Below are 27901 nucleotides of genomic sequence, written 5' to 3'. Positions count from 1 at the left end.
CTACATAACTGTATGTAAAAGGACTTGATCATCTATCAGTTTTGGTATCCACAGTGTCCTGGGACCAAACCACAGTGTCTACTGTGGATCTTCTGTGTGCTTATGAAAAAAGAGGAAAGTCATGACAGAATATTCACACATAGCCACTAGAGAGCAGTACAGAATAAAGAACGGTGCTCTATAGTAAGACTCCTGTAATTTTTGCCTTTTTGAAAACACAGCCCTTGCCCTTAAAGAGATTTGATTGGCTTGAGGATGGGGTGTTTCTTATAGGCTGACTGGGCAATTTAAAAGGTAGACTTCTTGCTCACTGCAAAGTCATAAGGATTACCATTCACCTTGTTTCTGGCGTAGGTTGTTGCCCTTACAGGTGAGCCTTTTGTGTTTGTGGTGGTTGCTTGTAAAGATCCTATCTCTGTCAAAGGAAAGTTTTGATATTTGTTAAGTTCTTTTAAAAGTTCTATATTATTTACAAGATAGATAAATTTATTATAGTACGAACTTCCAGGGATTATAACCTACTTCATTTGATGTGCTGAAACCAGGCTTTTGACTTAAGTTTGTTACAGGAAAAGACACAAGTTGTTCTTTTTACTTTACATAAAAGTTTGTTAAGGGTAATTTGTTTTTAATTAATTCCTCCATGAGATTTTCATTCAAATCTGGAGAGTGGTCTATAATAGAGAGATCAGCCCTTTCCTTGAAAATTATTTTGCCAGAACTGGATGAGATTTTTTCAAACACCAGTCATGCACCAGGTAAAGCACACAGCAATAAAAACCAGATTTCAATGCTAATGGTCTTAGATTCTCGGTTAACTGGAACTCAAGAGACCAGAACTTTCAAGCAACTGGCAAAACATTCCAAGAAATAATACTGCATTGACAAAGCTGTTTTTATAACAATACAACTGTGTTACATTAAGTTTGTTTTTATTAGCTTTTTTATAATTATATTCAAATATTAATATCAAGCCAAAATAGTTTATAGTATGGTATAGCATAGTATAGATTATAGTATTAGGCATATTTTTAATAGTAACTCTCAAAGCAATCAGAAATGGCATTTATCTGGCATCTACCAATCTACACAGGTGCTGATTCACTGAATCTAATGTAATCACAATGGTTAGGCTATGTATTTTGGCTAATTCTCTCAAAGAGATGTGTGCAGGGAGCAAACTTTTCTGGTTGCAAGTCTGTTTCAGACCCCTCTCACCAGCACATGTTTCTCCTTCCAATAGAGTTTCCACTGTTCCTCTGAATCAATGGCATTGACTATTTCCAGGTTTTATAACTATTGGGGGTAATTATTGAAGTCCTAATGGGATGATGGAGACAAACAGAAGTGTTTGAAATCAAGTTTATATTGCTGTATAGGAAAGGGGGGGGGGGGCATCACTGATTTGTTTGCTTACAAGGAATACTTGGTTGCAAATGGAATAGCATTTTAGTTTGTTTAGAGCAGTTTTTCTCAAACTGTGCTCCTCCAGGTATTTTGAACTTCATTTCCCAGAAATCCCAGCCATCATATAAGCTGTTGGGAATTGTGGGAGCTGAAGTCCAAAACATCTGGAGGAGCACCATTTGAGAAACTCTGGTTTAGAGCAGTGGTTCTCAACCTGTGGGTTCCTAGATGTTTTGGCCTTCATTCTCAGAAATCCTAACAGTTGGTAAACTGGCTACGATTTCTGGGAGTTGTAGGCCAAAACACCTGGGACCCACAGGCTGAGAACCAGTGGTTTAGAGGATTTGGGGGCTGCTACACAACGTATACCATCCCTCACTTCCTTAAGTTAGTATTTTGCTTCTGCTCTTATGGCATCAATGATCATATGGCCCAACAAACTGCATGTAGTACAAAGCATACATACTAAGAAGCAAACTAAATGGAGTTTCACAATGATTGTTTCTGATAAAATTGTGGAGGCTTCACTCATAAAGTCTACAATGTGAACTGGGCTCAGCTATGTGAAGTATCTTGAGTAGCAATTTAACATTCTTCTTAAATTCTTTACAGATACCAAGATGAGTTGTTTCAGTTTCTTGAAGGTCATGATGATTTTATTTAATCTAGCTATAGTGGTAAGTACTTATTTCTTTAGTATTGACCATGGAGTCAGCGAATGCCCTTGTAAAAGTATTACTGGTTTAGCATCCTATTCAGAGCACATTCCAATCTTTAGAGGTAACGTAGCTTTAGTAAAGACTCTGTGTTTGCATACTTTATGAAACTTTCTAGTTTAGGCTGCAATCCTAAATATAATCTTGGATTGCCTAAATTCAAGGATGGATCTTACTGGAATAGTTATATCTTTTTTTATAACCTGTTAAATTGGGACATATTATGTCAATGTGCTGTGTTTACAGTAAGATCTGTCTTTCTTTACCATTTTTTTGTAAACCCCTATAGAGCATTTAACTAAACACTCCCTAAGGAAATAACTTTGCTTACCAGAAATAGCATGTACATAATTTAGTTGGATAAAACTAGTTGGTGGAAGATCATCAGAGAGATCACAGGTTTTTGTTTTCTATTTCAGGGCAAATAGTAGTTTGTAAGGTTGCGGGGAAGCAAGCATGGAAAAGCTTTTAACACTTTCAACACAGTTTTGTATAGTCAAATTTGCTTAACAAAACCATAGGCCAGATGTTGTATTAGATAACCTGCAGATCCCTCGTGATTCTACGTTGTTGTTGTTGTTGGTGTTGCTGCTGTTGTTATAATTATATTTACTGATATCCCACTTTATCTCCCCTGAAGGGGACACAAAGAGGTTGCCACTAGTGCATGGAAATCCAGTTTATTACCCAAGGTCTTTGAACATGGTTGTTGTTATATGCTAAGAGCTTTGACTATCCTAGAATACATTATACACAATGAGCTCTGAGTGCTATAGAATCGAGCGAGTGTACCGAGTGATGCCTAGAAAAGCATTTTCTCTAGGCCTCCGGCATGATTTATGGTCAATTTCCCCTGAAAGTTTTTCTGGATGTTGACCATGGAATCACTCCAGAAGCCTAAGCGAACAGTTCTCTTGGCATCTCTAGGTCCTTCTGTATGATTCTATGGTATGTTTCAGCCAGAAGCCCAACCCACCACTTATTTCCGGTAGAAAAATAGAGATCAAAATAGAGAACAAAAAAGCATATTATACAGTGGATTTTGGAATGGATCCCTTGTGTAATATGCAGGACTACTGTATTAGTTTGTGTAGTATGTGGGCCTACTATGTATTTTAAATTAGTTTTGATGTTTTTATTGGTTTTAATTAACTGCTGTTGCCCATTTTTGGTCAAAAGATATTTAGCCACTTGTGCTCCTTCTATTTTTATCAGTTTTATACTAATTTATGCAATGCTTTTTATACTAAATAAATAAATAAATATTTTTAAAATAGTATTAGAATTCATTCTAGTGTAATGTTTTAGTTTTGAAATTGTATATTTTTTTTACTACCGTTCACCACTTTGAAGTTTTTAGAGAAAAAATAAATATTATATAAACAATGGTGATCCTAATACCAACAACAATGCTTTTCAAAGCATCAGCTGGGAGAAGTATGCTGTAGCTTCTTGTGTATCGTGTTCAGTGAAACTGAAGTCTGCCCACCTACACATATTACAGCTTTGGCTTCCCATGGATTACTTGTATACTTAATAACATGGAGCAGTCTGTTAATACTAGGGTTGACTTCTAGAGAATGTCCTCTGTGCTGCTGATTCCTCACTGGAGCTGCCACACCCATGGGATGAATGGGAGTGTCACAAGGTTCTGCTGGGTTTATTAACCCTGATGGCAGGTGTGCCTTCATGAAAATGCTGGCCAAAGCCACAACATAGCAGTGGGTAACATAAATACAATCATGATGCAAGCCTCATTGGAAAGTATATGTGTTCCTCTTCCTCCTCTCTTTCAAGACAGGCAGCGTGGGTTTTATGGTTTCTGTGGGTGTTGTATCTGGTTTCATGCTTGGCCTGCCAATATGGTTTCACAAGCAGCACATTAAAATGCTGTACTTACGGCTCCATGATAGTTCTCTCAAGGAAGTCTAGTTTGAATTTATTTCTTTGGCACAGATATGTCTTATAGAAGGAAAACTGAACAGATTACATATAGTTCTAAAAATATGCCATAAATTTAGATTAGTTGAACTGGAAAAGCAATTGAGTTGTTAATGACTATAAGATCAGTGCCAAAGAAATGGTCGGTAATCTGCAGCATTACTCCCCAGTTGTAACTCTTGTTATAGGTTACAACTGCTATAATCCTTGACCATTGGCTATGTGGCTTCTAGTTGGTAGCCATTGTAGTCCAAACACCTAAAGGATGCCAAGCCAGGAAGAATGATTATAGGATCTGAAACCTCCATGTACATAAATATGAATATAGTTGAGTCAATAGTTGATGACTGCAACGTATTTAACTGTGTTTCCTAGTCAACGCCCTTAAGCTTGGAGATCTCAGAGTTCTGTTTTAATGAGTTCTGGCTGTTAAAAATTAACATGATCACCAAAGGAAGACTGTTTACCCAAGGTGGGTTAATTAATTGTGTTTGCAATGTAATTGGGGGGAAGGGGGGGGGGGTCTCTGAAGGGCTGTATTCATATGATAGGGAATCCTACTCCCAGGTGGCTTTTCATTCATATGACCAGACCTTTCTATAAGCATAACTGTATTTTATACAGCTTAAGCATCCCATATTTCAAATGCTTGGGATTGAAGAACTTTGGATTTCAGAGCATAATGAATATTCTGGAGATGGATCCCAAGTCTAAACATTACATTCATTGATGTTTCATATAAACGTTATAAACATAGGTAATTTTATATGATATTTTGAAAATAATATGATTTATGAAACCAAAGCACAGATGTCACTATCTCAGCCTTCCATGTAGGCATTTTGCAATTTAATGTATTTCAGAATTCTGGAGAAGGGATGCTCAACCTATAGATTTAAGTCTTGTCCTTAATCATAAGATCTCAGGGTTATAAATTATTTAGGTTTTGAATGTTTTTGTACTGAAGGTGGGATGAAAGATGTTTCACATTCCTTACATGTGCAGGTGCACACAAAGTGAACACTTGAAGTGCATTCCAACTATCTTTAATTAGTTTGATAGGTATATATTTGAACTGGCATTGCTCTCCTGATCCTACATTGTTATGTTGTTTTCCAGATGTTGTTGGAGTATAGTTCCCAGCATTTGTCACCACTGGCTATGCTGCCTAGGGCTATTGGGAACTGTACCTGGGCAGTAGCCTGGCACAGCTCCTGCCCCGGTACAGATCAGTAAATCTCTGGCTATATTGCCGAAGGCTTTCATGGCCGGAATCACTAGGTTGTTGTAGTTTTTCGGGCTGCATGGCCATGTTCTAGAAGCATTCTCTCCTGACATTTCACCTGTAGCTATGGCAGGTATCCTCAGAGGTCATTTTGCCTGCATCTATGCCAGACCTCACAACCTCTGAGGTTGCCTGTCATAGATGCAGGTGAAACATCAGGAGAGAATGCTTCTAGAACATGGCCATACAGCCCATAAAACCTACAACAACCCAAATCTCTGGCTCTTTCCCATTTGTCAAGGATCCAAGGGTTGAACTCTACAACAGGGCTTTGTGTTTTCTTTTTTTGGGGGGGGGGGGGGGGTGGAATGAAAAATATGTAATTAAATACATGATTATTAGGCTTTTTAAAGGAAAATCTTGACTTGAAGAGTAGCATGTGATTGTAATTTATTTGCATAGCACAGACTTCAGCAACACATTATTATGGCTTGGAGATTCACTCCATGACATTGTTTCTCAAGAAGTAAATATGGCATTGGACAATGTGTTTCCACAAGGAGCTGAAACTCTTGGTTATTTCCTAAATCTGTTTACTTCCTTTAGTCCTTCATTTAATTTTATATATGTTGTTGTCAATTATAGAGCAATCTCCTTTGCATTTCTTTGACAACCAAACATACAGACAAACTGGATACTGTAAACTGGACAACACAGCAGAATTATTGCAATATCCATCTTGTCACACACAATATGGTTCTACCAACACCGAGATACCCAACAGGATTGTCACCTCTCAATTCTCAACCATAGTTCCACCTTTTCAATATGGTTATAACAATAAGAACATGATTAGCAGGATTCTCTTCTGTTTACAAGTGTTTACAAACTCATGGGGACAAAATACATCTATCTATTAAAAATAAACATTGAGTTAGAAAAATTATGTGTGTCATGACCTTGTTATTAGTTTATTTTATTGGTTGGGGCAGGAGCTTTTTCCCCCAAAATTGTAGCTATGCTGAATTTCTATGTTGTTTTCAAATGGAGGCAGCTAACACTTTTAAGAATCAGAAAGAACAGCCTCTTAAAAAGTATGTGGGGGCTGTCTTTAAAATAAATGTGGTGATTCCTTGTAGTTGAATGGAAAAAGAAAGAAGGTGAGAAAATGGCTCATGATATGGGAGACTGCCTCTTTCATGGTGCGTCTTTTTCCGGCTTGGCACCTGTATTTTTATATGGGCGATGCCTGCCTTGTTCTTTTGTTTGAGGGCAAACAAAGCTGGCACCTGTGGTCAAGGATAATTGCTTCGACCGTCTTTCTAATGTCCCCGGTGCCGTTGTTCACTTTTTAAAAAAATAATCACATGACTGGACTGAAACTCCAGGCAGCTTCTAATAAAACTTTTAAGTGAAATGAGAATTGGACCATTTCAATACCTTGTATCCTATTGGGAATCTTTCAGCTGTCATGACAATGTTTGGTGGTTTCATTCTAGTGCAGTGGTCCTCAGCTTGTGGGTCCCCAGATGTTTTGGCCTACAACTCCCAGAAATCCCAGCCAGTATACAAACTGTTAGGATTTTTAGGAGATGAAGGCCAAGACATCTGGGAACCCACAGGTTGAGAACCACTGTTCTAGTGAAATGTTGAATCTGTTTTAGATTTCAGTCTGAATTTTAATAGAAGTTTCAGAGATTCTGAACCTATTTTGTGGAAAGGATTTCCATATCCTGGATAACTTCTCCAAAGTTCAGCCAGAGCATTTTCAGTATTCTGTTGATAAGGGAGGCCACCAATTAATACTCGCGTTTCTTTATTGCAATTTTTTGGAAGCATCATGTTGGCCTAAGACAGAGGAAGACAAGGTCTCTCTGTGCATCTAATGATAGCGTTAACCAGAAAGTCTTGGCAAATCATGTAGCTCTGCAGATAGGTAATTTTTCACCTATCTGAAGAGCTACATGCTTTGCTGAAATCCCATCGTCCATAGAGCTCTTAAAATACACACTTTTGCCTTTTGTCTTTAACAATCTGCTTTGAAATGTGGAATAACATGTGTCTCTACAACCAAGAATGCAAGGTTATTTCTGTTTACATTAAAAACAGTTTAGTGATGCTTACCTCAAAAAGTGAATGGATATAGGATTACTCATAAGAGGAATCAATGGAAGATTTAGGATCTGACACTTTTACTTCCATATCTTTTTCTTGGTGCTGTCAAGTTGAACATTTTCTCTCCATACTCTCTCGCTAAACATGGAGGAAGTGATCTGCTTCTGTGGTTTGTCTCTAGTTTCTGTGATATTTGGACAGAGGGTTGTGCTGAGCAATTAGTGTTCTCCCTTCTTAAAACAAACTATTCCAAAATGATAATCTTTGAATCTAGCTAGCTACATATAATTCTCAACATGGCTACCATTGTTCAGTAATAGGACTGTTTACGTCAAAGGCAGTTTGCCAACATAAACATCTTGTATTCTGATCACCCCGGCCCATGAGTAATGTTGGTTCAGATAATGGGCAGTTCTTGTCAGTGGGACAATAAATCCACTTTGGGTTTTAATCCAAAAAGTATAGAAGCTTCCATTTTTGGAGGCACAATCCATAATCTTGAAGAGCTCCTTCAATTCAGATTAAAACTCAAAATGTGTTTATTGCCCTATTGACCTGGAAGCTACCATCCACCATTGGGAGGAACCACATTTTCTTCCTTAGAGGTAAAAAAGTCTAATATGACCAAACTGGGATTTCTTAGCAATGATACTTAATACTGAAATTTAGCTAGGGATGATACCAGCTTCCATTACAAAAGCCAGTTCAGGGTATGAGTGGATGCTGATCTTTTTTTAAATCAAATCACAAATAGGAAGAGGCCCTAACCTAGGGAATCAAGATATTACATGAAATTGAGTCATCAGTCTAGCTGTCTGTGAATTACTACCAAAATACATGTATGAAGAAAATGAGTTTGCTGGTCACCGTAAAGAAAAAAAAAAGATAGTTTTACCTTTAGATAATATGGGTAAAGTCAAATGGAGTGAGGTAATTGAGACATGACCTGGCTAAGATTTTAGTATGTACAGTAAAATTACCATAGGACTGAGAATAAGAGGTTGGAAGTAGGATTTCAACATCATTTATTTATTTTGTGGAAAATGAATAGTACCTAGTCTTTACAGATACAGTTTGAAGGAGTTCAGGTGTGCCATTCAGTTCTGAAACACATAAATGCTTACATTTCCTATCCCAGTCCATTGAGTACACTTAAATATGCTTCTGTGTTTTTCTCTCTTGCAACTCATACTTTTTTAAAAAATGCATCAGTCCCACATTTGCATGAAACATGGAAATCATGCTGTAGTTGTGAACTTCTGTAGAACTCCTCCAGAGCACCGATGTGTGCACTCCTTTATAAAATGCAAATAAGCATCAGACAAGGAGGAACATTTGTATCTTTCACCACACTTCTGTTTTATCTGCTTTGAACTCTAGAAACCAAACAGTACTGGGCTTCTATGTACTTTTCTACCCTTACAAAGTAGGACAGGGAATTCATTTTGGGATCAAGGTCAAATGTGACAATCTATTCAAGATGCTGAACCTATTTTGAATAACAGGGTTCATCTCCTGGATAATGTCTTTACAGCACAAACTAAATCATGGAATAGCTGTTTGTCCTGATATAATGGAAGACACTATATTTTAGATGCAGTAAAACATGTCTTAAAGTTCCCATACTTAAAATATATACACATAGCCTGGATATAATTTTATACTCTATTTTAAAATATTTTGGTGCACGACATAAAGTTTGTATACATTGAGCCAACAGAAAGCAAAGGTGTCGCTATAATCTTATGGACAATTTCAGATTTCTGGGTATGGGATGCTCAACCTATAACAGGCCTTCTCAGTTGTTTTAGAGCAGGCATGGGTACATTTCAGCCCTCCAGGTGTTTTGGACTTCAACTCCCATAATTCCTAACAGCCGAATTAGGGGGGTTGAAGTCCAAAACACCTGGAGGACCGAAGTTTGCTCATGCCTGTTTTAGAGCATAAGATTTAAAACAACTGAAGTCAGGTTTGCCTGTATTGATTTTCCCAAATGATTCATCTCCTGAAACTTTGGAGGAAAACATAATAGATACCCCCATGTGAACAATCTGAAAAATCACAATCAGTCAGATTCAGGATTCTTTGTGCTTCTATTATGATTTTTAAAATCCTGTATATACCTGTTAGTAAATTGATATAAAATAGCAGTCACAGCAGTAACAAAGGAATCATGTAGTTGACAATGGATGAATTTTGAATTATGACTTATGTTTTAATTAATGTTTACGTTTTTGTTGTTGCCATCTAATGGCTGCCAGTTGTAAGCTTCCTTAAGACCCCTCTCCGGGGGTGAGAAGGACAGGATATAAATGTCTGAAATAAATAAACAATAGTAATTTGTACAAATGTTGATGCCATTATTCTTAAAAGACCTGAATGATCTCCCTCTTGGTCTACACAGCTGACTTTAATAAACTCTCTTTACAGTTTCTGCTGCATCTCTCAAGAAGTTGCTATGTTATCCAAAGCGTATATATATAGAGAGGGGGGGGGGGGGGGAAGAGAGAGAGAGAGAGCGGGAGAGAGAGAGAGAGAGAGATTGGTTGGAGTTAAACTTAAAAATGTATCTGTTCCCACTTACATACATATTCAACTTTAGAACAAACCTAAAGAATGTATCTTGTTCATAACTTGGGAACTGCCTCTAATTATGTTTGTTTCTAATACCATTATTTGGAAATAATATCTTTTTCCTCCCTCTTTTTCCCCCACAGATTGGTGGAGGGGTACTATTGGGCATTGGAATCTGGGTCAGTGTTGACAGTACTTCCTTCCTCAAAATGTTTGGCCCTCTATCCTCCAGTGTCCTTCAGTTTGTGAATGTGGGCTACCTACTCATAGCCATTGGAGCTGTCCTGTTTCTGTTGGGCTTCTTGGGATGCTGTGGAGCTCAGAAAGAGAGCAAGTGCCTTCTGATTACGGTAATCAAAATGCAAAGCTGTTTGCACCTCTTTGTTTGATGTAAACATGCGCAGTTGTCTTCCTAGTGTATCACGGTGGAGAAGAATGATAGGGAAAGGACAACTGAATCAAATTACTCACTGTATATGAGTGTATGTTAGTATATTTATATCCTACATCTCCTTTGAAAAACTCAATCCAATGTAGATGGATTGTCTCCTCAAGCTTTTTGTCCTCCTTTGAGATAGGCTGAGAGATTGTGACCTATTGAGCTTCATGGCTAACTTGGGATTGGAAACTGAGTCTCCCAGCCCTAGTCCCAATACTCAAACCACTATGCATTTTTCAGATCCTATAATAGTGCCATATTGCTGCTCAAGACAAACACTAAGGCCTTTAACTAGCTTTGGAAGATGCTAATCCTGTTTCTCATTTGGATAACCTCCACACAAGGACAGATACAAGCTTGTTGGCTATATTTGGCCATTTTGTGGTAGACTGTGAAACTGTTGGTGCAGCATTGACTTGGAAACCTATGATTTGTTTTCCCAATTCTTAAGAAGCCCGTGTGACCAGGGGATCGCCTGTTTTCAATAGCATTGTGGCAATACCTAATGTCTCCCTGCCTCTTGTGTTAGTCCATTGAGGAATGAGGAAGTTATACTTATGTAAATTACTCCCAAATGGCCTTATATAGATCAGTTCAGTGTACAAGAAAGCAACTGGACAGAGATGTAAATATTTTTCAGTGCACTGAAATAGCAAAAGTCCAAGCAAAACAGATGCTGTGGAAGAAGAATAGGGGATGTAATTTTCCTGTAGAAAAAGTCTAGGCAGGAAAGCCACCCTGAGTCCCCCCCCCCCCCGGGGGGGGGGGTGTTGAGAAGGGCAGGATACAAATATCTGAAAGAAATAAAATAATAAATAAATACATAAATCCTTAGTGCAGTGGTTCTCAACCTGTGGGTCCCCAGGTGTTTTGGTCTCCAACTCCCAAAAATCCCAGCCAGTTTATCAGCTGTTAGATTTTTTGGGAGTTGAAGGCCAAAACATCTGGGGACCCACAGGTTGAGAACCACTGACTTAGTAGCACAGTTATGGAGAATCTCTCTGGTTTCCCTTTGGCATAATTGCAACAACTTGATGCAGACTTACAATCCTTTATTCTCCATTTGATATATATGACCAACTGTATCTGAACAATTCTTGTCTTAGATTTGTATCAATGCTCTCTCTTCTTTTCCTTAGTTCTTCTCAATTATCCTGATAATCTTCATTGTTGAAGTTGCTGCTGCAGTGGTGGCTTTGGTCTACACATCACTTGTAAGTAACATGAAGTACAATCAATTGTATAGATATGTGTGATGTAGCATGCTTCTACTGAAGACTTGTATGATATAATTACCTCACTCCCCTTGTGAAATGTATGTAATTGTAATTAATGCCACCTTTCATTTATAGCTCTCACTCTTCCATCTTTAGAATACACCCACTGAATGAAAAGGACTAGTTAATTCAGCACTTACATAAGGTTCTAGTCTACTCAAGATAAAACTAACAATTGGATTTAGCCCCAAGAGTCTAGTTTCAAAGCTGTAATTTGCAAACAGGAAAAGTTTGTATTCAAAACTAATTTACACTGCCATGTTCTTTGTGTGTCACATTTGGGAACATCAAATAATTTTGTTAGCCCAAGTAAATACTTTCTGTAATGTTATTGATTTAATGGGTTGGGGACTTTTAGTTCAGTAAAGAGGTAAAAGGTTTCCTTCAGGTCCTTTATCTTTTTAGAAATTAGTGACGGAGGAGCAGTGATGCTTTCTAAAAATATATGTATAGTTCATTTTTCTTTGCCTTTATTAAATTACCCAGGGTGGGTAATCATGTGCCCACCTCGTCATATATACACATCAAGCAAAGATATAAGGAAAGTCTTTAAAAAATGAAATAACCACAGTTATGTATGTTTCAATAATCCCCATTGAAAGGATTGTTTAGCTAAGACTAAAACATCAACCTTGGTTTTTCATCACTTAAGAAAGAGATGTGGCAACCTTAGCACTTTATGTGTTTTGAGCTTTGAATGTCATTACTGGCTCTTTTGGGCAGATCAGTGCATCCCAAATAAAAGGTGTTTTTACTAATCCATGAGAATAGGAATGGAGAAATGGTGGCTCACAGACCACATGCAACTTCTTTGGGCTGTTTTTGAGTTCTCTCCATATGCCCTATTTATGCTTCCCACCTCAGGTTAGGGAGAAAAGCAGGATAAAATGAAATAATAATAATAGTAAGTTTAAATCATTTGCTAAGGAGCTACATCTTGTAACTTAACCTATGTACTTTTTCTTCTTCCTGGTGCATAACTACCCAGCGAGATAGGACTGTACAGCATGTTTATACATGTCTGGTGAAAACATTGGACCATAAACATGTATTTTTCTCCTAGCCTGGCTCCAATGCAAAAAGTTTACCTGGTTGTGAATATTGTAGATAGAGACAAAGTGTGTGTGTAACTTTATGTGAACTCAGTGTAAAGATGCATAGGATTCCAGAATACATCTATGATATGTATTGAAATAATGGGAACATACATATGTGGTGGCAGTGTAAATATGTAAATAATTTCTAGGGAAAGATATTTAGAGAGATATAATGAACATTAAAATAGAAAGAAGTCCTAGTATAGCTTTATTATGAATATATAATAATCAATTGAAAAAAGAGGACAAAGATGCGATAACAAATTTATTAACAATTGCAAGACTGCCTATAGCAAAGAATTGGAAAAGGGAAATAAGTATACAGATAGAAGAGTGGTAGTAGGAAGTATGGAAACTGGCAATAAATGATAAGTCGACATGCAAATTAAAAGTTAAAAGAGGGATATGGAAACAAGGTGATTTTGATGATGTATGGAGAAAATTTATTGAAAGAGGGTTCAAAAAGAAAGGTGGAAAATTACTTCCACAAGATGAAATGAAATTTTGGACAGATGGTATATATAAAAGAAGTGGCTTGGGAGGAGGGGAACATGGTGGTGAGGATAAGAAACTATTTATAAGCATGAAAATAACAGTAGATGCAACGTGTTAATGTGTTGTAGATTGTACTGAATATTATGTGTAAAATAATATTAATAATATTCTACTGTAAAAAAAATGATGTGTATTTTTAAAAAAATAAGGGGGGGGGGGGAAGAAATAATGGAGTTGCTAAAGCCTTTGCTAAGAAATGTTAGACCCATGTTAGATCCTATCTTCCAAAAAAGATTTCATGAGATATGGCACGTTTTGTGAGTGTGCTTCAGTGTCCTTTGTCAGCAAAATGTGGGCCTGTTTCACTTCTTGATTTTCCTGGAAAATGCCACATTGCAGTCTGTGTAAGTTCCTCACAGGAAGAGCAGTTACCCATGAGAGAGCAGTGTAGTCTGAATAAGTGCATGTGTGTAGGCAAACCTTGCTCATGAATGTCACTGGAAAGATTACAGAGACAGCTCTGTTTGTTCCCGTGCTTGCTCCATGCTGTGGGAGTGGTCTGATTTTAACAAACAGAGCACACAGGTGACCTTGAGAATCTAATATTTTCATGGACAAGGCTATTGTGCAAATGGAACTGTGAAGTTGATAGATTCATACGGGTCTCTTGAGAATCTTGATTTCAACTGAAAGGGCATTTCAAGTGTGGAGCAAATATTAGAAGAATATAACAGTTTTTGAAATAGTGAAAACAGACACATAATCTTAAATGTCCTTAATTGACAATGAGAAATTCTGATATGTTCTTTTCCATAACTCCCTCCTGTGTTCCTTACTTCCAGGCAGAAACTATATTGCAAGGAACTGTGACACAGCTATTGAAAAACGAATATGGAAAAAGCACTGACATTACTACTGTATGGAATACCACAATGAAAGAAGTATGTTGGCCTATTGAATCGTTTGGGGCTATTTAAAATGATAAAGCAGCAATTTTGTTATGTTTTTGCAATGTTTTTGCAATGGTTTATACATTTAGGTTTCTACAGAAATGGCATTGTGATGCCCTACTATGCCAAGAGTGTGAATCTTATGCCCTCTGGATTTGATTGGACTGCAACTTCCAGCATCCCTCACACTGCTCAAGGATGATGGGAATTTCAGTTTAACAGCATCTGTACGATTCCAATTCTTTCTCTATCCATATTTGTCCCCATCACCAAAAGAAGCTGTTTTGCTACTCTTAAAGTTGCTGTTCAGTATTGAACTGAAACTTTTAAAGGAGGGTTTGAATCCTGCATGGAAGACATATAGGTGGGACACAGCCAATTTTCTGTAGGTACATTCCCACTTCTACCCTCAACCCCACTCTTGGGTGATGCAAACTCCAACCCCAACATAGTCATTTCCATGAGTGTGGGGATAAGTGGAGGGACAAGTAGCTAGTTTCCTTTGGCTGGATACACTATAATAGGCATCTGCAGAAACATCTAGTGATTCTTAGGAAGTCTGTGAAGATGACTTCCATATGGGAAAAACAGCTGGATATATCTCTATGATCTTATGCTCTCCACATAGAAATGGCTACACTTTGGGTGTGTATTCTGTCAATTAAAAGTAGTTTGTGGGTGGAGATATTGATCATTGTGTAATTGCTAAACATTTTCCATCTTCTGCAATGATCAGACAAGTGAGCTATGATAAGTTAGACTTAAGCTATCATAACTCACTAACAGAATGTCAACTGTTGTTTTTATTTTGATACTAAGTTCGAATGTAATTGTTATAGTTAGATGTCTTACACTAAGTCAACCTTTATGCAGCCTTAAATTAAGCCAGCCCATTTGTCCATGTAGCTCAATAATTTCAGCACTGATAGCAATAGCTCTCCAGAGTTTCAGGGACTTTCCCCATACATAGCAGGCCCTCATTTGCTGAGTTATAGATTGAATTGTATTGTAGCCCATGGAGTATCTGTTCTTTCATAGCTTTCCTGGAAGGATATTGGAATGCTATAGTAATTCTCCTTTTGCAAAGTAGGGTGGAAATGCTACATGATGTGTGCACACCTTCTTGACCATTTTCTCATTTTCCTCTCCAGCTGAAGTGCTGTGGTCTATCAAATTACACAGACTTTGATGGTTCCTACTACATGTCCCATCATGGCAATATTTACCCCTTATACTGCTGTAACAACACCAACAATTGTACTGAAGCTGAAGCTGTGAAAAGCATGGTGCCGGTAAGAAAACAAAGTCTGTCTCTTATTATTTATTGGGTGGCACTGAAAAGGGTTGGGAAATAAAGAATTATCAGTTGTATTGCCTTGCGAACTCTTGTATCCAGCCTGTGTTTTACAAAGGGATCTGTCTTCGGAGGAGTTAATAGTGCTTCTGTTGAAGTTGTACTTTTCCTGCTGGTCTAAAACAACTTCTAGGGACTCCCTTCTTCTGGGTGGGAAGGAAGTCAGGTGCAACTTCCTAAACTGAGTCTCCTAAATGCAGAAGGATTTTACAGTGAACCAGTGTCCCTTATGTGCTGTGATAAAAATACCCCAAAATGTATTTTGATCTTGCTAGTTAAGATCCACCCTGAGGAATTTGTTAAAGGATGGATATAGATATTCAAAATAAACTACTAATGGGTGGTTGTGAGTTTTCTGAGCTGTATGGCTATGTTCCTGAAGCATTCTCTCCTAACATTTTGCCTGCATCTATGGCAGGCATCTTCAGAGGTTGATGCCTGCCATAGATGTAAGTGAAATGTCAGGAGAAAATGCTTAGCGAACATGGCCCAGAAAACTCACAACAACCTAGTGATTCCAGCCATGAAAGCCTTCGATAATAAATTAAACTACTAATGCACTGCTTCTACTTTACACTATGGGATCTTCATGAGCTGTATTCTTCACAACTAAAAGAACAAATGGATGGAGGAACCGACTCACAGAACTAATAAAATAACAGTCACATATATGAGATAGAATATATTTTGACCCCCAGATCCACCTGTGGTTTCATGTATATGCTTCTGACAAATAATAATAATAATAATAATAATAATAATAATCATCATCATCATCATTGTCATCATCATCATTGTCATCATCATCATTGTCATCATCATAATCATCTTTATTTATACCCTGCTTTTCTTCTCGTGGGGACTCAAGGCAGCTAACTTTGGACTGCACCTGCCAATATCCTTAAGAGAATTTTTAGGGGTTTTAATATATTTGAAGAAGCTTTTCTAAACTCTGACCACACAGAACAAATTGAGTGCCCCTCATGTTCCTGGTCAGCGCATCATTTTGACCATGTTTGGGATGATGGGGCTATCTATATTTCAGCAATTGTGCACAATAACCTCACTAATACATGGAGATCTCTACAGTTCTCTATGCAGATAATACATTCCTTTTTTCTCCCATACTTCTCACCTGAGATCTGTCAATATGTGTTATACACACACACACACACAAGGATTGCCCATTTCTTGTAGAAATAACTTTTTCTTTTTTTCTTTTTTTTAAACCCACTTTAGGGCTGTTTCCCCAAGTTGATATCTGAAATACGTCAGAATGCTGGTGTTGTGGGTGGAGTAGCAGCTGGGATCTGTGCACTGGAGGTATGTTGTATCTTTAGAACTGATCCATTTTTGTTGCTGTGCCCTAATAACCATCAAAATATTCATGTGCAAACATCTATGATCAAGGATGGAATGCACCAGGATATTTTCACATGCCAGACAAGTAACCAGTTCTGCATCTTATAACTTCATCAACACTAAAAGATACCAATGCAATATTCCTGGCATTTTTTCTTGGTAGCATTCTTTTGGAATATTGAACCTTAGACTTACATTGATATGCCACTTTTTATGACTTAGTGGGGTCTTGAGTCTTGATTTCATCTTTCTTAGTCCCACTCGAACCATAATGTCACCTTTGTGTGAATGAGCCCTTCTATTTTAAGCTTATGAGAACATGAAGCAGGAGCTAATCTATTTACTTCCTACTAGATACCAGGTTCTTCTTGCAGTCTTGGGCAAAATTAATATGGTAGCTTTCTTCAAGGGAACACATGCACTCCCAAGATGTTTTTCCAGTGCTTGACTCCTCCAGATCCCCTTATTAGCCAAGAAAAAAGCTACCTTGAATGGCTGTTTGCCTTTCAAATAAGTTGAAGTCTAACCCATTTTTTTTCAGACCACAAGCTGACTTCCAGTCTCTTCTGTTTTCCCTTCCCCTTCCCCCTTCCCTTTCCCCCTTTCCTCTTTCCCCTCTTTCCCCCTTTCCTTCTTTCACAATCTGTGTGGCCCTTGAATGATCCCACTCTTGTGCTAGAGGATGAAGAATATATGATAATCCCAAGGTCCTTTTCACATGTCATACTGTTGAGTCAAGTGTTCCCGGGATGGCATTCATCTTTTCATAGGCCCCAAGGAGCTCTTGTATTTGACTCCCTATCTTGTCCCTCCAGGGACAGACAGATTAATTTTTTTAAAGTCCCATTGACCTCTGTGGACCTTAAAACATGTACACCAATTGTAAATTGGAAGTCAAAAATCTCTTTGTTTTCATTTTTTTTGTTTCTTTTCTCATTTCCTATAATTCTTTAGTTAATTGTTTTAGTAAAATTGTTGTAGGCCATAGGCACTGTGCATAAAGTACTTAATGGCAAAGGTAGCCCTAGTATCCCCCCCCCCCACACACACACCCATCCTATACTACTTCTTGTGAGTTTTTTTGTCCTAAATGCATAATTTTGCATTTTCTCTGTTGTATTTTCTCCTTTCATTTCAGTCCCTTTTTCTAGTTTAACAATATTCTTTTGAATTCTTTTCCTGTCTTTCAATGTGTTACCTACCCCTCCCTGTTTTGTATCCTCTACAATTTTGATAAGGATTATACAAAACTACCCAGGTTAATTCAGCGAGATTACATGGCTGCTGAGCAGAGATTTGAACCCTTGTCTCCCTGAGATCTAGTCCAAAACTCAGAACACAGTGTTGTCTTAGTTGTATATACTCATTTTGTTTTCCCATTTTCCTTCCTCTCCAGCTTGCAGCAATGGCCGTGGCAATGTACATCTACTGTCGCTTAGATGAGAAATGACTGGGTTAGAGTGCTGTGAGGTTACCTTGCCAAGAGGCAAGAGGATGCCATTCATAGCAGCCTTTTCTTAACCTGTGTCCACAACAAATTGAACATTTCTCGGGCATGAAGCGTGCCACATGATTTAACTGTACCAAACTGGAATCTGTAGTGTGTACAAAAATGAAGGGAAAGTGATTTGATAAGAATTGTTTTGGAATGTGAAGGGTTCTTATGTCCACAGCCAAGAAGATTGACTCAAAGACTGAAAAACAGAAAAACGGACAGCATTTCTGCTTTTAAAAACAATGCCCTTTGCCACTTTAAAATTTGAGAGATTTCCTGCTGGCTTTGATACTTCTCATCCAGAGAGACATGCGAGATCTCCGTAGGAGGGTAAACAGTCCGAAATGCTGCTCAAAGCTTTGAAAGGCTATAGTTCCATTCCTATGCAAAAGAATCCTGTCTCCATGTGGAGTCAGGGAATCAGCGCCACTTTCCCCCCTTAATACAAATACTGGCAAAACATAGAAGATAAACAAAGATCACAAGCTCTTGTTTTCTCCTGGGATTAATGTGCATGGCTGCAAAGGGTCATTGCATGGCAAATCCTATTCTGCCAGTTAGTATATGTAGTAACAAATTTCCCTATTTCTCCCCCCCCCCTCACCCCCCAATGCTCCTTTTGACTCTCCAGAGTCTGTACGGGTGTCTGGTTGAGCTGGCTCTATTGGAACAGAACCCCTTTTATTATGGATTGTATTGTATGTTGGCCTAGCCTTTTATTTTTTTACTCTTTGAGGATGCAATTTTATTATCGAATCATTGTTTGCACAGTCTTATCTATTACAATAAAAGCTTCTTTTAATTTTATCTTGTGAATATCCATGTCTTTCAGCACAGCAGAGAATGTTATTTTGTACTTCAGTAGAAGCTTTGCTACACCCAAGGGAACTTTAGTAGCTATTTGGAGAACAGATAGCCAAAAGGATTAAACTATATCTAAAACCACCATTCATTGTCTCTGCCAAAGAAGTTGCAGGAGACTCTTAGTTAACCAGAACTCAAGCAACTAGCAAAAATTGAAGAAATAATAATGTAAATTAAAATTAAAATACACATGCAATACAGTAAAACTATATTACATTGAGTAAGGCTTGTCTTTATTCATCTTAATTTGCTTTTAATATTAATATCAGATCTATACAGAATATATGGTATTCTGTATTGATCTGATATTAATAAAGTACGGGGTATAGTATTAGTTTAGCTTCTTTAACAGTAACTCTCAAGCAATCAGAAGTTACGTTTATTCGACATCTGCTATTCCCCATCAGTGCCGGTTAACTGAGAGTTTACTGTTTTAGGAAATGGCCCATCAAGAAGCAAATGGGAAGAACTGCATGGTTTTATGAAGCTGCGTGCTGAACGAAGGATCTAGAATGTTGTAATCCAAAATGTAATTTTTCAAATCTTTGGCTATTAAATACCACACAGCTATGGGCAACTTTGAATAGTCACCATGTTAGTGAGATTACTATTTTAAAAAACCAACTGGGGCCATAATAGATGGAGAGTTAACCAGTTAGGAATTAAATCTGTAGAATTTAACTTTGGAATTTACATTTTATCCATTTTTCTCACTTTGGGGACTGAATGTGTTCTCATGAGTGATGCTACAAAAACCATATTTCAATTTCCAGTGTCTGGATAATGAGAGCCACATTATGCGCTCATTAATTTTGGTTTTGATCATGGCTCTCTTCTCTTCTGTATTACATTAACATTCAAGAGTGGGACCCTGGAGAATAAAGTGGATTCTTGGGGCATCTTCACAAGTAATGCTAACTGGTCCCAATGCTTCTGGGAAAGCCAGCTGTATGTGAGATTCTATATGGAGGTCTTTTGACTGAGAAATAATTAGCACATTATGAATGCAACTAAGTGCTTATCTTTAAGATATCTGGGTACTTTCTATGTATAATTTATAATTTAAAATAGGTCAGGGGTGGGCAAAGTACAGCCTTACCCCAGCTCCTTTTGAAGCTTTCATTCCTATCTTGAGTTGGACGTTCCAATGTCAGAAAGAATATAATGAAAATGTGCTCACCAGTTTTCTGGTCCCTGCCGATGTTTAATATAGTCCAGATTCCATTCTCAACTCTTCTTTAGAAAAAAAAAAAGATGCTCATGGGAAAGATATTAGCCCTTCTAATGATTGTTAGAGTTTCATATGTATGCAGCACAGGGATGGTAAGTGTGGTGATGATGATGATGATGATGATGATGATGATGATGATGATGATGACAACTTTATTTGTATTCCTATCTCCCCAAGCGGACTCAGGGCAGATTCCAGTATAACAGTGGCAAATATTCAATGCTTACATAAAACACACAATACTAACATAAAATCCCAGAAAACCCCCACATATAAAAGTAACTTAACATCAAATTAAGACCTAACATGAGTAAATTAAACTTGAAGTTGTTTAACAGAGGAATGTGCTACTTCTGAATGTGGTGGTCTCCTTCTCTGAAGGTTTTTTTAAAGCAGAGGCTGAATCAGGAGTGTTTTGATTTGTATTGTCGAAGGTTTTCATGGTCAACATTCACACTTGCCTCCAACAGGCAAGAGTTCTTTCTCCCACCCTGGACCAGCCACAGATATATAAACCTCTGTTGCTTAGTTTCCAATATCCCTCACAACTCTGCCATAGATGTTGGTGAAACATCAGGAAAGAATGCTTCTGGAACATGGCCATACAGCCCAGAAAACACACAGCAACCCAGTGTTTTGATTGTGTATTACTGCATGGCAAAGGATTGGATTGGGTGGCCTTTGTGTCTCTTCCAACTTTATGATTCTATGGTTCTCATTTAACTCCCAGTGGCCATTGAGAGGCTGCCCCCCTGCATTGCATTTGAGGTCCCTCTGGGACATTAAGTCCAGAAGAGCATGGCCAGGGGCTATATATATAGAGAGAGGGGGGAGGCAGAGACAGAGAGAGGGGGGATTATGAGAGCTCCTCCCCCCCCCACCACCACTACACACAGTGGTACAGCGCAACATATTGGTATATATGTTCGACAACTATTGGCCTGTTTCCAATCTTCCCTTCTTGGGCAAAGTCCTGGAACGTGTGGTGGCTTCACAATTCCAGGTATTCTTGGACGACACGGATTATCTGGATTCGGCACAGTCTGGCTTTAGGCCGGGACATGGAACTGAAACTGTCTTGGTCGCCTTAGTAGATGATCTTCGCCGGAAACTAGACAGGGGGAGTGTGTCCCTGTTGGTTCTGCTGGACCTCTCAGCGGCCTTCGATACCGTCGACCACGGTATCCTTCTGGGACGCCTCGCAGAAATGGGCCTTGGAGGCACTGTTTTGCAGTGGCTCCGGTCCTTCCTAGAGGGCCGCTCTCAGAAGGTGTTATTGGGAGACACCTGTTCTACCCCACAACCATTGTCTTGTGGGGTTCCTCAGGGTTCAATACTGTCTCCCATGTTGTTCAACATCTACATGAAGCCACTGGGAGAGATCATCCGGAGTTTCGGGGTACTATGTCATTTGTACGCGGGTAATGTCCAACTCTGTCACTCCTTTCCACCTTCTTCTAAGGAGGCTGTTCAGGTCCTGACCCAGTGCTTGGCTGCTGTAACGGTCTGGATGAGGGCGAACAAATTGAAATTGAATCCAGGCAAGACAGAGGTACTCCTGGTCAGTCGTAAGGCCAAACAGGGTATAGGGTTACAGCCTGTGTTGGACAGGGTTACACTCCCCCTGAAGACACAGGTTCGCAGCTTGGGTGTGATCTTGGACTCATTGCTGAGCCTGGAACCCCAGATTTCAGCGGTGACCAGGGGAGCATTCACACAATTAAAACTTGTGCGCCAGCTGCGCCCGTACCTTGGGAAGTCTGACTTGGCCACAGTAGTCCACGCTCTGGTTACATCCCGTATAGACTACTGCAATGCTCTCTACGTGGGGTTGCCTCTGAAAACTGCTCGGAAGCTTCAATTGGTCCAACGATCGGCAGCCAGGTTGTTAACAGGAGCAGCACTCAGGGAGCATACAACTCCTCTGTTGCGCCAGCTCCACTGGCTGCCAATTTGCTACCGGGCACAATTCAAAGTGCTGGCTTTAGCCTTTAAAGCCCTAAACGGTTCTGGCCCAACCTATCTGTCCGAACGCATCTCCTCCTATGAACCAGTAAGGACGTTAAGATCGTCTGTGGAGGCCCTGCTCTCGGTCCTGCCGGCTTCACAAGCACGCCTGACGGGGACGAGAGACAGGGCCTTCTCAGTAGTGGCCCCCCGGCTGTGGAACACCCTTCCTACAGACATTAGATCGGCCCCCTCCTTATTGGCATTCAGGAAGAGAGTGAAGACCTGGCTCTTCAAACAGGCTTTCAACTAAGCAGTGCAGTTGATTGATTACTGGAATATGGATTAATGGACAACGAGATCGGATGCTGATTCTATTGATGAGACGTGATGGATTGTTGTTTTCCTGTATTGTTGTATTGATGTCCTGATGTTAATTAATGGATATTACTGTTTTAAATGACTACTGATTTTGTACTGTATTGTTGATACTGGTTGTTAACTGCTCTGAGTCGCCGTTGGCTGAGAAGAGCGGTATACAAGTGAAGTAAATATATATATATATATATATATATATATATATATATATATATATATAAAACCTGTTTCTTGTTGTATTTGCTATGTCTGAATTGTTACGTGATGTAAGAACTTGGGGAAATCTTAAGTCTGATATCACGAAACATATTATCTTAGGTGTTTAAGCATGAACACTAATCTGTGTATGTGTTTGAATTAGACACCCAGAGAAAACTTGATGGAGTGACACAGTGAAATTGTGATTAGTTTTAAAAATGAAATAAGACTCAGAGCTCATTTGCCACTTTATTTAGATGTGGGATTTGAAATTCAAATGAAGCTTAATAGCTTTTCATACAAATGCAGGGATAGAGATACTGACCATAGGGCAAATTTGAAAGTCCATATTGTGCCAATGACTGTAATAGATCAATCATAGCCTTTCTTTTCTCCCACTCTGTTTTTTAAGAGCTAGCAGACAAAATATAGTTTGTATTTTTATGCATCCTTGTTTTGACCATATCCAAGCATGGGGACACAATGAACACAAGCAAAATGTAGACTGGCTAACTATATGTACCATATTTAATTTCAGTTCTTTTTTGACCTATAGCAGCACTTCCTACAAAGGCTGTAGTTATGGTAATCTTTGCAAACTACAGCCTAGTTTTTATGGAGTTAGTAAACTTTTGTCTCGGCTATATAATGTTTAAGACTGCAGTTGAGAACTCACATGGTAAATATTGTTCTGTACAAAAACCAAAGCACCCTTTTCCTCAGATGAACCAAATGTCTGAGAGTAACAGGTTTGTTGTTGCTGTATGAATTCAAATAACCTCCAACGTATTCAGAGGAGGGCTTACCATTGCAGTGGAGTCATTAAGCGTATGAACCATACTGGGTGACACCAAAATTACTGTCTATCATTTTCTATGTGGTGTTTCCTTATATCCTTATAACTACAAAATAATTTCCATACTCCTGGCTTACATGTATTGTCTCAATATGCATACAAGGCTAAAGCTCAATGATCCTTTATCTTTTAAGCCTTCTAATGCATATGATCTCTGGTCATTATCTATTATAATGATGTTACAAATCATGTGATTTTGTCTGCACATGCTACAAGCACATGTCATTGTTTTTGTTGCTGATGGGGTTTTTAATTGGTTCTGTCAAATTTTCTGGTAGTTTCATTGTAATGTTGTGGTATATCTGGTACTGGAAGAGGCACATAGTGTGGAGTTACTGCACTAGGTGACACCAACTTTCGTGATGCCATTGTGCTGTTGTCTTCCTCTTAAACTGAAAAAACATGAAGCACCCAAGGTAATTCAGTGGGATTTCATGGCTGAGAAGGAATTCCAACCCGGGTTTCTCAGAGTCAAACAATCCACGGCACCATGTTGGTTCATATTTAGCCTTCCATTTTCCATTACTTGTTGCTTTCCCACATTTTTCTGGAGATACAATTCCACCATGGAAGTGTCCACTTGCATGGTGAACTCTGCTGAGTCTATAACAGTGGCTCTCAAAGTGTGCTCTCTGGAGTCCTTGGGGTTTTGCAAAGCCTACTAAGGGGCCGCATGCTTTCCTCCTCCTCCTCCTCCTCCTCCTCCTCCTCCTCCCTCCTCCTCTGCTCTAGTCAAGCCAGACTGTTGCACACACACACACCCCACCTGCCTCCTTGCTTGCCTTTGTGTAAAGGATTGTCTCTCTGCAGCCACCATTTGGGTCTGGCACCGTCTCCCCCCCCCCCTCTCTCTCTCATTTCCCTCACAGTGGTGTCCCGCCTCCTCCTCCTCCCCCCTCTTCATCCTCTTTCCTGCTCCTCCCCTCCCCCTGCCTCCCTTGCCACCAAAAGCCTTTTTCCCTTGGCCCTTTTGCTACCAAAAGCCATCTGTTGGGGGAGCTTTGATTGTGTTTTTCCTGCATGGCAGAAGGGGTTGAATTGGATATTCCCTGGGGCTTTCCACTGAAATACTGTTAAGTTTATGTTGGTTAAAATTGTTCTTCATTTTAAACATAGTATTGTTCTTTCTTTCCTTTTTTGGCACTGTATGAATTAGTTCACACAAACACTCTCCATCCATCTGCCACTGGCCTGGCCCATGCCTAATATATATACATACTATAATATATAATATATTATATATAAACATTTCTTGGGGCTCCACAAGAAACTTTTGCTTCAAAAAGTGTGAGAACCCCTGGTCTATCAGAACTGGTTATTTATGTCAATATGTTATACATGCATGGTTAGAAGACCTCGTGTAAACAAAGACACATCCTGTTAACTCCTCCATCGTGCTGTAGACTGTATTTCAGAGGAAGGAACTGGCAACAAGGCATGTACACACACATACACATAAACACAAACTGTGTTGTCACTACAAAAATAGTCTGCATTGCTTCTGGCAAACACTAAAATTAATTCACATCCAAGAAAAGGTGAGATTATCCAATGAAGTGAAAATGAGGTGACGTGTTGTCGAAGCAATGATGTGACAAGTGGGAGAATGGGGTGTTATGAGCATGTCATCTTGAATTAAATTATATTAAATTGCAAATTTATATTAGTTTGATCCCACTTTAAAAGTTATGGCTCCATCCTATGGGACTCTGGGATTTGTAATTTTGTGACATAGAATTCTCTATTGCACTCACCTGGACGATAGTTCAGAGCTTTCTCACGCAGAAATCTAGTTCCCTGATCACAAACTAGAAATTAAGATTTCCATAGAATGCAGCATGCAGTGGTATCAACATGCTATAATTGTGTAGTGTGGATACATCCCTTGATAACAAAATAGAACAACAACTTCATTTTTCAAGAATCAAAGTCCAAACCGGTATTCTTTTTTTTTTTTTTTTTTTTTTTGGTGTGTGTGTTGGTTATAAATTCCTATATCAAGGTGTGTATTCTAGTTGAAACTGCGTGGGTTCCTGTAAAAGTTGCTTTCCTTCTTATTCAAGAAAGCTGTTTTCACAACAAACAGAATTAGGTAATTCCAAAAGGGAGCTAGGCTCAAGGTCAGGCCACGTACTTCTTGGCTGTTTTGAAGTGGCCCCTTTTTGCTATGAAAATGTGTGAAAATCAGATAGGTTTTCCCCTCTGTGTGGTGGCTTCTGAAATTTCCAGAAAGCTTTCTTTATATGTTTGTAGAGTAGGAGAAAGGTCTGGTGCTTCATTTGGTGACTGTGACGTGCAAGAAACAGGAAGTATGTTTTGAAGGTATTGCTAGGGACAAGTTATACTATACATTCCTGTCAAGAAGAGTGTTCTTGGCAATCTTCTTGAGAAATGTGATGCAGAGATTGGTTGTGCACCTGAGCAAAAACAATAATGTTGTGCCTCAGGTCCCAACATGCCCTGGTAAATTGAAACTCTCTATGTGATTTGTGATCTGTACAGGTACACTTCAAGTTAACAAAGTCAGTATATTGTTGGACATTACTTCTTGAATAAAGAAATAGCATCAAAGGCAGAAATATCATGGAAAGAATAGCTAAGTTCCAACACCACAAGAGCAGTTCAATATGTTTCAGCAAAACTTTATTTTAAAATAACAATGTGCATATATGAAATGAAAAAAACTCTATCAGGTAAGACTTGCATAAGTAAACAAAAACATTCCCAACCCATAAAGAACATTTGAAGACTTCTTCCAAAATGCACTCAAGGACAATTTATTATTTAATCCGCTTCCGCTTTTCTTTTTCCCATTTTGCTGTTGAAATGTATATATTTGAGCTTTTCAAATGGTGGCGGAAGTTGATGAAATGGACCTATCTCCTCTTCCCTTATTTTGCTAGTTCTGTGGCTTAGGAAGAGTTTCTGGCATCAACTGCTGTTTACCTTGTCAGACTTAGGTAAGCACAACCAGCTACAATAAGACTGACTTAAGTAGAATCCCATTCTTTCTCAGGTCAAGCTTTATTGTATTGTTTACTGTAGAAATGCTGTTGCAAGTTTGTGTGTCTCCATGCTTCTGAATCTATATCAATGCTTACCAACCTGTGGCCTATGGACCACTAGTGTTCTGCAAGAACTAAATTATGGTCCACGGCCTCACCATTTCTACACTGTTGCAATGAGAGTGACTGATCTCGCAAAACCCTCTTATAGTGCTGAGGCTCATTAAATATGGTTTTCTGTGGGCAAGCAGATGGTGACTACAGATTGGCATATGTTCTGTATCAGAAATTAGAGCTGATGTGGTCTATCCAATGCAATTTTCTGAATCAGTACCCCAAACCGAATCTAAAATTGACCAAAAACTGATTCGTAATCCTTTTGGTATTAATGTTGGAGAGTGGTCCCTGGTCAAAGTGATCTCTGGTCAGAAAAAAGGTTGGGAACCATTGGTCTATATTAAATAAGCAATACCACTGAAAAAAGATGTGTTTGTCCCATCAAATTCATATGTCTCATTAAAATGTTAAGTAGTTATTTTATTCATTTTATGCATTTTTAAAAATGTTCATATATTTATATGGAGCTCCCAGTGGCGCAGTGGGTTAAAGCCCTGTGCTGGCAGGACTGAAGACCGACAGGTCGCAGGTTCAAATCCGGGGAGAGGCGGATGAGCTCCCTCTATCATCTCCAGCTCCTCATGCGGGGACATGAGAGAAGCCTCCCACAAGGATGATAAAACATCAAAATAATCTGGGTGTCCCCTGGGCAACGTCCTTGCAGACGGCCAATTCTCTCACAACAGGATGCTCCTGACACGACTATATATATATATATATATATATATATAAATTGTTACTCATAAATGACAAAAATCTTATAAATGTATGTTATCTTACAAACCTAAACAAAAAAAAATCTAACCTCAAAAAAGGTGGTATAAACGCCAAGATCTGGGAAAGCTCTGGCACTCAAGC

The 27901-nt window shown here is 38.8% G+C and overlaps 1 protein-coding gene across 1 annotated transcript; it reads left to right on the top strand.

Moving 5' to 3' along the window:
* Window positions 1–272: 272 nt before the first annotated feature.
* Window positions 273–19254, top strand: TSPAN1 (tetraspanin 1). Its single transcript, XM_060773429.2, has 8 exons — window positions 273–370; window positions 2020–2084; window positions 10122–10328; window positions 11557–11631; window positions 14129–14227; window positions 15388–15528; window positions 16830–16913; window positions 18349–19254. The coding sequence occupies exons 2-8, from the start codon at window positions 2028–2030 to the stop codon at window positions 18400–18402; spliced, it is 717 nt and encodes a 238-aa protein (XP_060629412.2). The 5' UTR covers window positions 273–370; window positions 2020–2027; the 3' UTR covers window positions 18403–19254.
* Window positions 19255–27901: the final 8647 nt, after the last annotated feature.

Source organism: Anolis sagrei, chromosome 4, assembly GCF_037176765.1.
Source record: "Anolis sagrei isolate rAnoSag1 chromosome 4, rAnoSag1.mat, whole genome shotgun sequence".
Classification (NCBI taxonomy): Eukaryota; Metazoa; Chordata; class Lepidosauria; order Squamata; family Dactyloidae; genus Anolis; species Anolis sagrei.
This window is presented reverse-complemented; position numbering and strand designations above follow the sequence as displayed.